General features: G+C 41.7%; 1 protein-coding gene across 2 annotated transcripts in view; it reads left to right on the top strand.

The window, feature by feature from the left end:
• The window catches only part of cct6a (chaperonin containing TCP1, subunit 6A (zeta 1)), a 58,757-nt gene extending 49,138 nt beyond the window's left edge, over positions 1–9,619 (top strand). For both annotated transcript variants that reach the window (XM_069884890.1, XM_069884891.1), the window contains 4 exons: positions 4,707–4,840; positions 5,831–5,933; positions 6,242–6,314; positions 9,267–9,619. In XM_069884890.1, the coding sequence (XP_069740991.1) occupies positions 4,707–4,840; positions 5,831–5,933; positions 6,242–6,314; positions 9,267–9,339 (383 nt within the window). In that variant the 3' untranslated portion in view covers positions 9,340–9,619. The remainder of the gene's footprint in view (positions 1–4,706; positions 4,841–5,830; positions 5,934–6,241; positions 6,315–9,266) is intronic.
• Positions 9,620–13,453: the final 3,834 nt, after the last annotated feature.

The following is a 13,453-nucleotide window of genomic DNA, read 5'->3' as shown; positions in this document are numbered from 1 at the left end:
CTTAAAATGCCTCTGGTTCCAGTAATATATTTCTCTCCAAAATTCTCATCACATGACACAACATAATTTCTGTTTCATTTCTCCAAAAACATGAATCCTGGCAGATGGCTTTGTGAAGTCACTTCACATATATATGCTAAAGCATCTCAGACCACTTAGAACCACTTCAAAAGTATGAATTATGAGCCCACGCACTCAGGCCTGTCTGCAGACCATTGAATTAAGTCCTGCTTGTTTGAACAGCTGGCAGCAGCAGGCTTTGTGTACACACAAATGCTTTTAAGCAACACCCATTAATCTTGAGTTCCATTTAAGAAACCACTTTAGTCTTTTTAAGCAAACAAGCTTCTAGCAGAACAATGGTGTTAAAGTCTGTCTGCTCTGCAAACTTGCCTGTGAATAAAGAATCACATAACCAATTTTAAAATATGAACTTTTAATACTTCAATTGTAACATTGGTGGGAGAATGATATTCCCTGTCTCATAGTTCATACAGAAATGGGTCAAGTGGCTGATTGACATCCTTTTCAAACCTATTTTCCTGCCTTACCTGGTAGCCTGTGATTTCCTTTCATAATCAAAAGCTATTTGCCTCCATCTTAAATAAACTTGGTGACTTGGGCTACACAGCCATCCAGGGCAATTTATTCCATTAATTCACTACTCTGGGTAAAGAAATTCTTCCCCCTCTGTTCTAAATGGACATTTTTGTTTTCTGAGTTGATGTCCTCTGATCCCAGATTCTCCCATGTCCACAATATTCAGGTATTTCCATATTCAATAGGTTTCGATGAGATCCCCCGAATTCTTTTAAATCCAGTGAATACAGTCCCAGAACCATCAGATGCTCCTGTATGATCTTTTCATTCTGGGGATCATTCTAGTGAACCCTCATTGGATCCTCTCTATGCTAACCATCCTTCCTTGGATAATGAGCTGAAACCTGCTCACAATACCCCAGATGCGGTCAGACCAAGGCCTTGTAAAGCCTCAAAATTGCATCTTTTTATGTTAGCCCTCTCAAGATGAATGCTAGCATTGCATTTGCCTTCCTTTTTCAACTGCAAGTTAACTTTAGGGAATCTTGCATGACGACTCCCAAGTCCCTCTACGCCTTTGATTTCTAAACTCATTGCCCATTTAGAAAATAGTTTATACCATTATTCCTTCCACCACAGTGCATGATCTGACATTTGTATCCATTTCTCATTTCCTTGCCCAGTATCCTAACCTGTTTAAGTCTTTCTGCAGTGATGATAATATGATAGAATTCACTCTGCAGTTTGAGAGGGAGAAACTGAAATCACAGGTGTTAGTATATCAGTGGAATAAAGGGGTGTACAGAGGTAAGAGAGAAATTGGCCAACGTTGATTGGAAAAGCACACTAGCAAGGAGAATGGCAGAGCAGTAATGGTTGGAAATATGGAAAGTGCAGGACAGGTATGTTCCAAAAAAGAATATTTGAATGAAAAAAAAATGACATAACTGGCTGACGAGAAATCGAAGCCAAAGTAATAACAAAAATTAGTCGGAAGATAGAAGTGTGGGAAGCATACAAAAGGTAACTAAGAAAGTCATTAGGGAGGAAAAGATGAACTTTGAAAGAAAGCTAGCAAATAATACCAAAAAGGATAATAGCCTCTTTAAATGCAGTATATTAATAGTAAAGCAAGAGGCAAGATTAGATATAGGACCGATAGAAAATGATGCTGGAAAAATTAAGGGGAGGTAAAATCTGCACACACTGTGATTGTAGTCAAAACACTGGAGGAACTCAGCTGGTCTCACAGTGTCCAGAGAGGGTAAAGATCTATTACCATCATTTTGGGCCTGAGCCCTTCCTCAAGGTATAAATTTTAATCGCAGACAAGGAGACCAAGGAACTGAATGAGTATTTTGCAACAATCTTCCCTGTAGAAGACATTAACAGTAGACCAGACTTTCAAGGGAGTTGGGGAAGAGAGGTGAGTGCAGTCACAATCTCTAGAGAGAAGGTGCCTGGGAATCTGCAAGGTTTAAGAGTAGACAGGTCTCCCGGGCCAGATATGCACCCTTGGGTTCTGAAATACGTAGCTGCAGAGATTGTGTAGGCATTGGTATTGATCTTCCAAGAATCAATAGATTCTGTCATGGTTCCAAAGGACTAGAAAATTGCAAAGGTCGTTCTATTATTTAGAAGGGGGGGGAAGACAGCAGATAAGAAATTATAGACCTGTTAGCCTAACGTCGGTTGGGAAGTTATTGGAGTTGATTACTGAGGTTACGGAATACCTGGAAGTACAAATTTTCTTCAGGGAAAATTTTCCCTGACAAATCTACTGCAATATTTTGAGGAATTACAGGAAAGATACTAGCAAGTGTAGAGCATTGGCTGAATGGCAGAAAACCGAGTGGAGGAATAAAGGGGTCCTGTTCTAGTTGGTGTTCTGTAGAAGTCTGTCTTACGGCCACTCCATTTTATTTTGTATGTGAATGATTTGAATTGAAGATTAAATGGCTCTGTCGCTAGGTTTGCAGATTATGCCAAAATAAGTCAAGGGGCCAATAGTGAGGAGGAAATGGAGAGGCTGCAGAGAGACAGATTAGGAGAATGGGCAAAGAAGTAGCAAATGTAATGTTGGAAAGTATCCAGTCATGCACTTTGAATGAAGGAATAAAAGAGCAGACTATTATTTGGATGGGGAGAAAATTCAAAATTCTGAGGTGCAAAGAGACTTGGGAGTTCTCGTGGAGGATACCCTAAAGGTTAACCTCCAGGTTGAGTTAGTGGTGAAGAATACAAATGCTGTATTTGCATTCACTTCCAGAAGAATAGGATGCAAGAGCAAGGACGTGATATTGAGGCTTTATAAGGCACTGTTGAAGCCTCACTTCAGATTTATTGTCAGAGTACATACATGACATCACATACAACCCTGAGATTCTTTTTCCTGTGGTCATGGCAGAATTACCACTGGTTGGCAGTGCAAAAAAAACTGCACACAGTGAATACATGTAAACAAATAAATATAAACAGATAATGAATATTTATTTTTTAAAAACTGACGGAGTACAGGATGCAGTTTTGCGTTCCGTATTTTTAAAAAATGTGCTGGCTTTGGAGAGGTTTCAGAGAAGATTCACAAGAATGATTCTTGGAATGAAGAGATTACCATATGAGGAATGTTTGATGGCTCTTGGACTGTACTCCTTGAAGTTCAGAAGAACGAGAAGGCACCGACCGCATAGAAGCATTTTGAATATTGAAAGGTTTGGACGAAGTAGAGGGCTGTTATTTCCATGGTAGGGGGAATTTAGGACAAGAGGGCTGAACTTCAGGATTGAAGGGCACCCATTTAAACAGATGCAGAGTAATTTCTTTAGCCAGAGAGTGGTGAACATCTGGAATTTGCTACCACTGGTGGATGGGGAGACCAGGTCGTTGGGAGATTGATAGGTACAGCATGTGAATAGTCTGAGTATCAAAGGTTATGGGGAGAAGGCAGGGGAGTGGGACTGAGTGGGAGAATGGAACCACTCGTGATGGAATGGTGGAGCGGACTCGTAGGCCGAACAGCCTATGAACTTAGTATCTTCTATATCTTCTCCTTAGTATTTCTATGAACACTACTTGCCCCTTCTCCTATCTTTGTATTGTCTGCAAACTTGGCCACAAAGCCATCAATTCCATCATCGGAATCATATAACTTGAAAATGAGTGGTCCCAACCCTGTGGAACACAACTGGTCACCAGCAGCCAATCAGAAAAGGCCTCTCCTGTTCCCATTTCTCTGACTCTTGCAAGTCAGCCAATCTTCTATCCATGCTGATATCTTGCCCATAATATCATGGGCTCTTGTGTTGCTTAGCAGCCTCTTGTGGCACCGTGTCAAAGTAAACAAGAGCCATTGACTCACTCCTTTATCTGTCCTATTGTTTCCTTGAAGAATTCCAGCAGAGTTTTCAGGAAAGATTTTCCAATAAGGAAACCATGCTGACCTACTTATTTTACCGTGTGCCTCCAATTGCCTCCCGAAACCGCATCTTTGATTATAGATTCTAACATCTTGCCAACCTCTGCAGTCAGGCTTACTAGCCTATAATTTCCTGTCTCCTTTCTTAAAGAGTAAAGTGACATTTGTAACTTTCCAGTCACATGGAACCACACCAGAATCCAGTGATTCTTGAAAGATCACTAATAAAGCCTTCACAATCTCCTTAGCTGCCTCTAGGGTTCATCTAGACCAGGTTATTTATCCACCTTCAGACTCTTAACTTCCCAAGCAATTTCTCCTTAGTAAAAGCAAATTTATTTCTGCACAGTAATTATGCCAAGTTCCTTTTCTTGGGTTTTTCTTTCAAAAATATAAAGCATTATTCATTATCAAGGCACGATGAGCTCATTCTCACATTTTTTTAGTATTAAAAATCCAGTCTGAATATAATTAAAATGTTTAAATTTACACATACAGGATGCTTACAGGCTCTTTCAGCCCACAATCCCATGTCACTCAATTGCACCCAATTGACCTACAACCCCAGGTACATGGAGGGTGGGAGGAAACTGGAAAACCCACCCAGACATGGGGAAAACATACAAACTTCCCTACAGATAGTGCATGATTCAAGCACCGGTCCCAATCGCTGGCGCTGTAACAGTGCTGTGCTATCCACTATGCTAACCAAATCACGGCAGCAAAATTACTTATTAATTTTTCTCCGTAGGATGTGTAGTACCTGGTGCAGGTGCATTTGAAGTTGCTGTAGCAGATGCTTTGATCAAACACAAGGCCAACGTAAAAGGCAGAGCACAATTGGGAGTGCAAGCATTTGCAGATGCTCTGTTGATTATTCCCAAGGTAAGACTTAGTATGTCTCACCATAGTTTCAAATACTGGTATTTGTTGGGGAGTAGAGGGGTGGTGATTTCTTTAAACTGGAATTATTCTAACTGCTTACTAATGAGATGAATGTTAAATTATTTGCAGACTCTGAAAATGTGGAGGGCCCATTTCTATTCATTGATGCAGCCTGACCTGCTGAGTCCCTCCAGCCTCTTTCTCATTGACCTGACCTGACCTGCTGAGTCCCTCCAGCTTCTTTCTCATTGACCTGACCTGATCTGCTGAGTCCCTCCAGCTTCTTTTTCATTTACCTGACCTGCTAAGTCCCACCAGCTACTTTCTCATTGACCTGACCTGCTGAGTCCCTCCAGCTTCTTTCTCATTGACCTGGCCTGACTTGCTGAGTCCCTCCAGCTTCTTTTTCATTGACCTGGCCTGACCTGCTGAGTCTCTCCAGCTTCTTTCTCATTGACCTGGCCTGACCTGCTGAGTCCCTCCAGCTTCTTTCTCATTGACCTGGCCTGACCTGCTGAGTCCCTCCAGCTTCTTTCTCATTGACCTGACCTGACCTGCTGAGTCCCTCCAGCTTCTTTCTCATTGACCTGGCCTGACCTGCTGAGTCCCTCATGCTTCTTTCTCGTTGACCTGACCTGCTGAGTCCCTCCAGCTTCTTTCTCGTTGACCTGACCTGCTGAGTCCCTCCAGCTTCTTTCTCATTGACCTGGCCTGACCTGCTGAGTCCCTCCAGCTTCTTTCTCATTGACCTGTCCTGACCTGCTGAGTTCCTCCAGCTTCTTTCTCATTGACCTGTCCTGACCTGCTGAGTCCCTCCAGCTTCTTTCTCATGCTTTGCTATTTGCAGTAAGTTACTACTTTGAAAGTCATTGAGAGATAAGCTCTTTGCAATGATCTTTTCCAAGGGTTTTTAGTTTTGTGATATTCTGTTGTGTCCAAGAGATGGCACTGATCACATTGATGTACAGTAATAGCAACTGTTTGTTTCAGGTACTTGCACAAAACTCAGGATATGATCCTCAAGAGACACTTGTAAAAATTCAATCAGAATATTCCAAAAGCAATCAACTTGCTGGAGTAGACTTGAACACTGGTAAGTTAGCACACAGGTCAATGAGGTAAATGTCCACTGCAAACTTCCTCTCTTGTGAAGATGAATGGTAGAATGTGGAAAGGTGTATGAATGTGTATGGGTGAACGGAAGGACTGGTTTTTGCCTTGTGTCTCTGACTCTATGGAGAATTGTTCTAATGCAATTAAAGTGAAATGCATTAGAATTTAGTTAGTTAGTTGAATGTTTCTTGGTGCTTTTTCTTTTATCTTTGACTCTAAAATTTAAATTTGGTTAATAGAAGCAACTGTATTTATGCAGCAGAATCTATTTGAATCAACTTTTTGTAGGTGAACCAATGTTTGCTGGAGAAGCTGGAGTTTGGGACAATTATAATGTCAAAAAACAGCTGCTTCATTCATGGTAAGTGACAGAAATAAACATCTTTTTATATGATACATGAGTGCATGAGTGTTCAAATATTGAAGATGGTGCTCTGAGTATGAGGCAATATTGGTCTCTGTATAGAATTACATGACCTCCAACTCTACTTATCTGGAAAGTGAGAGGTTTGATTGAGCTGTTAGAGGAAGTGATGGGGAGTACAATTATAATCTTTTTAAAGACATTTTGTGGGTTGCACGTAGCGCAACCAGCGACCCAGGTTCAAATCTGGCTCGGTCTATGAAGAGTTTGTACTTTCTCCCTGTGTCTTCATTGGTTTCCTCCGGGTGCTGCAGTTTCTTCCCACCCTCCAAAATGTACAGGGTTGTAGGTAAATTTGGTTGTAATTAGGCACCACTGGTTTAAATGGCAGGAATTAGCTTATACCATGTTGTAAATTAAATTTGGGCAGTGCTGTTACTGCGCCAGCAATCTGGGTTTGAATCCAGCACTGTCTGTAAGGAGTTTGTACATTCTTCCCACATTCTTCCCATGTCTGCTTGGGTTTCCTCCGGGTGCTCCGGTTTCCTGCCACCTTTCAAATGTACAGGGGTTGTAGGATAATTGGGTGTAACTGAGCGGCAAAGGGCCTAGAGTAAAAACATGCTGAAATCTTGGAGGAGCTCAACCGGTCTTTTCAGTGACCATAGGAGACAAAGATATATTGCCAACATTTCGGACCTGAGCCCTTCTTCAAGGAATAAGCCAGAAGCAGGAAGTCTTAGAAAGTCTCAGAATTCAAACAATGGGGGAAGAAATCCAGACCATCAAAACGTGTTGTGGATATGATAAGGACTTGTAACCATGCTGTATATCTAAATTTATAAAATAATTTTGGTAGTAAAGGTTTGGAGGGATACGGTCCAAATGTGGGCAAATGGGACTAGGTCAGATGGACAGTATGGTTGTCATTGGTGAGTTGGACCAAGGGGCCATTTTTCTTGTTCTGACTCTCAAACTGTGTACACAGTTATTGGCATCCCTTGGGCCTTGTGTATCAGAGCTCCTTGTATTAATGATGAGAAGGATTGAAAGATTAGAATTGCACTGCAGTCTGTTAAAAAGATTATCTTAAACCTGTCTTTGGGCAGTGTCTTTAATTTTGAAGGAATAAATACTGCTGAATAAAGAGGGATAGTTAATTCAAGATTCCTTTATTGTCATGTAAAATTACACCAAGTTGTCTTCTACCTGCCATAAGGCAGACAGAGTTGCCATTAGTGTTGCCCCCCCCCACCTTACAGTATTAGAGAAAGAGAATCACCGTGTCCATCAATTCGCCTCCAAAGCTCCCATTGACTCAGCTCCAACTGAAGCTGCCTCTGCAGCAGCACAGACTCCAGTTTGATTTATTGGCAACCCGCTTTCCAGATCTAAACCTCTCATAAGATCAGGGAGCCTGCAGCGTCTGAAGCTCTTTGGGAGCCTTCTTGCTCTCAGCACCCTCTTGAATCCCGAATCCTGGTTCTAATATGTCTCCAGTATCCCTTCCGGGTACCCTAACCACAAGTTGTCTTCATCCTGTGTGGGTCGTCCCTCAGCCACTGAGTCCACCTTGTTCACTGACCTGTGGCGTCTTTTCCTCAGTGAGGGATGTTCTCTTTCTGGTGCCCTGGGCCAGTCTGCTGCTCCCTTGGGAGTCTGAAACTTGGACGTCTGGAACATTACAACAAGGAACAGTGATGTGCAGTCCAGGCCCTTCAGCCCTCAATGTTGTCTCGACCCTCCTCATAAGCAATCCAATTCTCCCTGACCTCACACCCATGACACATGGTTTTTGATGCATCCATGCACCTGTCATAGAGTCATTTGAATGCCCCTATTGTACTAGCTCACACCAAAAAGAAAGCTTCCCTCTGACATCTCTCTGAAAATTTTCTCCACTCCCCTTAAACAGTTGTCCTTTGGTATTTGCTATTTGTTGCCCCAAGGTACAGGTGTTGGCTGTCCTCATAGTCACCTCCATCCTTCATCACTCCAAAGAGAAAATCCCCAGCTCTGTCAACCTTGTTTCACATGAAATGTTCTCCGATCCAGGCAACATCCTGGTAAAAATGTTGCTGCAATGTATTTTTCATTTTATTCAACTGCAGGTTGCTGTAATAGTGTTGTGCTTACCTCTAAGGTGAATAAAATGAGAAACACATTGCAGCAACATTTTTACCAGGATGTTGCCTGGATCGGAAAACATTTCATGTTCTTCCAGTGTCTGCATGAGTTTCCTTTGGTTTCTTCCCACCTTTCATAGATGTAAAGGGATTGTAGGTTAATTGGGGTATTTGGGAGGCATGGGCTTGTGGGCTGCAAGACCTGTTACCATGATGTACAACTTATCAAGGCAGATTGTTGTTTTCCCTGAATTTGCAGGTAACCACTTCACACTGACAGCCCTCAAACCCATTCCTGCAGCTGAATTTGTCACTCTTCAAACAGAGTAGTTTTTATCTACTTGGTCTGTTGTGTAATTAATTTCTCCCAACCTCAACCAGAGCAAAGTTTTGTAGAAATGATACTAATGATGACCAGGAAAGATGGTTGGAGGTAAGACTGTGCCATAACTGAAAACAATTGTTAGTGATGGGAGAAAGCTTTTCAACTCTTGGTGTAACTCACCTGATGAAATAAGCCTGCAAACCTTCTTTAGTTTTTATATTTTCCATTAGCACAGTTATGTTTGAATTGCATTTGCAATTAACACATTTGTGGAAAATTAGAAAATGATTGAGTTTGCTTTGGAGTGCATGATATTTTTGAAAACACTTGTGTTTTGGACTTGAGAGTTGCAAACCTCAAGACTTGGTTAACAGGCCCATTTATGCCAAAACTTTATCATGGATATTGACGTTTTCTATGATTGAAGTTTTTTCAACTTGGGCATATAACATTTTCTTGTTGAATTTAACTTTGATTTGTCTTTTACATGTTTTTCAGTGCTGTAATAGCCAGCAATCTTCTTCTTGTGGATGAAATAATGCGTGCTGGAATGTCATCACTCAAAGGCTAAAGAAAAAGGTGTGCAGACTTCAGCCCAGCAAATCAACTATATTGCAGCCGACTAAAGTTGCTCCAAAAGAAGTATAACTAACATTAAGGCTTTTCATTCTGTGGCTGAAAAAAAACCAAAATGCAGAGGCAAGGTCTTTTAGATGGTTTAGCAGTAAGACATGCATTCATGCTTCATGGTTATTTATGATGATTTTTGTATCCTGCATTCAATTAAACAGTTTGGTTTCCTAATATTTGTATTCAAGCCCTCAATAAACTTGGTTGTTTTGCAAATGAAACTTATGTGGTATCATAAATTTATTGCCAGTTTCTTCCATCTTGTCAGGTGGTTTAGTTTTGCTGCTGATAGACGCTTACATGTGCCTGGGAACTTTTTAAGTGGTATGGGATGGTAATCTGTGGGCATCATCCTCCATTGTTCACCTGGTATCGTAACCTATGTGAGGAAAGGTATTCATGGATATGGGACACACCCCTTTAAACAGGTCTCAATTGTACGCAAGAAGAGAGTGGTAACCTTCAGTCCCGTGGCACTCGCATCCATCGTGATGGTGTGGAAAGATATCAGCTCCTGTCTGAACGGCGACATCTGTTCCATTTTACTTAATGTAGCAACAGGTCACCGGCAGATGCCATCTCACTAGCTTGACACAAAGCTCTGGAACACCTGGATAGCAAAGATGCATACGTCAGAATGCTCGTTATTGACTACAGTTCAGCATTCAACACGAGCATCCCCAGAAAACTGATCAACAAACTCCCAAGATCTGAGCTCCGGAACCTCACTGTGTAATTGGATCCTGGATTTCCTCACCTCCAGACCATAATCAGTGACAATTGGTAAGAATTTCTCCTCAATCTCCATCAGTACCAGAGAACCATAGGGCTGCATTCTTTGCTCTATTCTGTACACCTATGGCTGTGTGGCTAGGTACAAAAACACCATCTACAAATTTGCTGGCAATACCATGGTTGTGGAATGTATAAGAGGAGGTGATGAGTTAGCATACAAGAGGGAGATTGAAAACTTGGCTGAATTGTGCACTAACAACAACCTTGCACTCAATGTCACTAAAAGCAAGGAAATGCTTGTAGACTTTAGTAGGGGAAAACCAGAAGTGTATGATCCAGTGATCATTGGGAGATGAAAGATGGCGAAGGTGAACAAATTTAAATTCCTGTGAGTCACTATCTTGGAGGATCCAACACTTTAATGTCATTGTGAAGAAAGCACATCAGTGCCTCTACTTTTTCAGGACCTTCCAGAGGTTTATCACAGAAATTAATTCAAAGACTGAGACTTTGAAGTTCACTTAATATGGAGAGCCTGCAGTAGCCTAAACCACTGCCAGGTTTCAGTGGTTCCAAGTTCATATTTATACAGTGGAAAACATACAATCTGGTCTGATTGTTTTCACATTCCTCGTTTAAATGAATCTTTCAGTAGGAAGTGTCTGATGATTCATTCAATATGGAGTACCTGATGAATCTTCAAATGAGTTAACTCCAACAGTATTTTAACAATATGAGCTTAATTGGTCTTATGAAGTCCCAGGTATCAATCAGTTGTTTAAGTGTTCAGCAGCCTTTGTGAGTTGCTGTAGGTCCTGCCTCCCTGCAGACTTTGTCTTGTGTTCTGGAAGATCTCAGCTCCTTGCTTATTCTCACAGTTGCACATAGTGGTTTTAAATTTTGACATACAGCACAGTAACAGGCCCTTTTGGCTCAAGAGCCCAATTAACCTACAACCTCCGATATGTTTTAAATTCAGCTTGCTTGTAAAAAATGAAAATCTCATCCTACACAAGGTAGTTTTGACCCTTTCTATCAAAAATCCTGAAATTGAGCAGATAGCCCACTGGATGAGGGTGGATTTTTAACCATTCTTCTTCATCATAACTATTCTCTCCTGCAAATTGAAATTTGCATAAAGTTGCCATCTTCTCTGTCTCTGACCTTGGAGGGACACAGACCCAGTGAAAGCATAGTTGTATCGTGCAATAAACTACCGCTGCTAAGCAGAGCAGGGCATTGAGTCCAAAAAAGGGGCTGCAGCCAAGAAAATAATCCTTCTCCTGTCACCTACCTAACCGAACCAAATAAATCCTAGCTTCCTGTCAGATGTTGACAGTTTAGTCTATGTATCTCATCTCATAGCTGTTCTAAACTTGTGTTTTTTAATGCATGTGCATTTTCTATAGCAGCCCAGCAGGGGAGTGACCTGCTAAACACAGCCCCTGAAGAAATTAAAACACCACATCTGGTTTGTGAGTATAGGTGGCCTGCATTGGAAACTTTGGGTGGCGTGACTCTAGTCGTGACTTTCCCAAATGGCAGTACCCAGCCCATCACTTAGGGTGCCACAGATATGCCCTAGACCCACAGATCAAACTTACCCTGGCCACCCCATATATTCCTGCTGCCATCCAAAAGAACAGTAAACAGAAACTTTGGTCCATCTTTTGCCTGTCTAATACTCCCTACTGGTCACATTGGCAGATTGATTGGACCACTATATTAAAGACGTGTTACATGAAGAAAATTCTAACCAGTTTTTTTTTTAGAACTTGGTTCTAAACATTAGCAGATTTGATCCGGGGCCTCATGGGTTTCTACAAAAATTTCTCTTGGCACGTTGCTATTATCCAGGACCTGTGCAAGGGGACAATCGGGAGACAAACTTACACTGTGCTGTAAAATTAAAGGTAGTATTTCCCCAGAACTTAAAACTACTCAAGGTCAAATACTTTATTATAGAGTGCAGACAATTTTGGTGAGCAGAATTATTGACTGGAATAGTGTAGGGCCTGTAATCCACTGGCAAGGGTTTAACATGTACTGGGCTCTTGGGCGAGTGGGGAATTGCCGTACAAACAACAATTGGGTTAGATTTGCCTGGTTTACTGTATAATTAGCAAATTTCCATCATGTCGTTTACAAGTGTGGGCAGGTTTGTCCCTCCTTCACATGCTCAAATCTTTTTTCCCCTGCTTTCCTATTCCCTCGTATTTACCTTGGGGTGATGTTGGGTACCGTAGAACATTACAGTACAGAAATAGGCCCTTTGGCCCTTCTAGTGTGCCAAACTATTTTTCTGCCTAGTCCCACTGACCTGCACCCTGTCCATAACCCACCATACCTGTCCAAATTCTTCTTTAATGTTAAAATTGAGCCGTCATTCACCACTTCAGCTGGCAGCTCGTTCCACACTCCTACCACTCTGTGAAAAAGTTCCCCATCCTCAACTTTTCCCCTTTCACTCCTAACCCTCATCCTCTGGTTTGTATCTCACCCACCCTCAGTGGAGAGAGCCTATCTATATTTACTCTGTCTCTACCTCTCATAATTTTATATACCTCTATCCCCTCATTCTTCTACACTCCAGGGAATAAAGTCCTAACCTGTTTAACCTTTCCCTGAAATTCAGTTCCTGAAGTCCAGGCAACATCCTAATAAATCTCTGCACTCTTTCTATCATACTGAAATCTTTTCTGTAGGGACCAAAACTGCACACAATACTCCAAATTTGGCCTCGCCAATGTCTTAGACAACTTTACCATAACATCCCAATACCTATTCTCAACACTTTGATTTAAGAACAAAAGTTCTCTTTACAACCGTATTCACCTGTGACGTCACTTTCAGGGAATTGTGTATCTCTAGTCCCAGATCCCTCTGTTCTACCACACTCCTCAGTGCCCTACCATTTACTGTGTATGTAATTTCTTGGTTTGTCCTTCCAAAGTGTAACACCTCACACTTGTCTGCATTAAACTCCATTTGCCATTTTTCAGCCCATTTTACCAGCTGGTCCAGATCCCTCTGCAAGCTTTGAAAACCTTCTTCACTGTCCACAACTCCTCCAATCTTAGATCATCAGCAAACTTGCTGATCCAATTGACCACGTTATCATCCAGATCAATAATATGATGACAAACAACAATGGGCCCAGCACCGATCCCTGAGATACCATTAGTCACAGGCTTCCAGTCTTGAGAAGCAATCATTTACTACCACTCTCTGGCTTCTCCCTTATAGCGAATGCACTAAGTTACCGTGAATACTGAACTTCTGAACCTTCCTGACTAACCTACCATGTGGGACTTTGTCAA

This window comes from Narcine bancroftii, chromosome 6, assembly GCF_036971445.1.
Source record: "Narcine bancroftii isolate sNarBan1 chromosome 6, sNarBan1.hap1, whole genome shotgun sequence".
Taxonomy (NCBI): Eukaryota; Metazoa; Chordata; class Chondrichthyes; order Torpediniformes; family Narcinidae; genus Narcine; species Narcine bancroftii.
The sequence above is the reverse complement of the archived record's forward strand: the minus strand, read 5'-3'. Positions and strand labels throughout refer to the sequence as shown.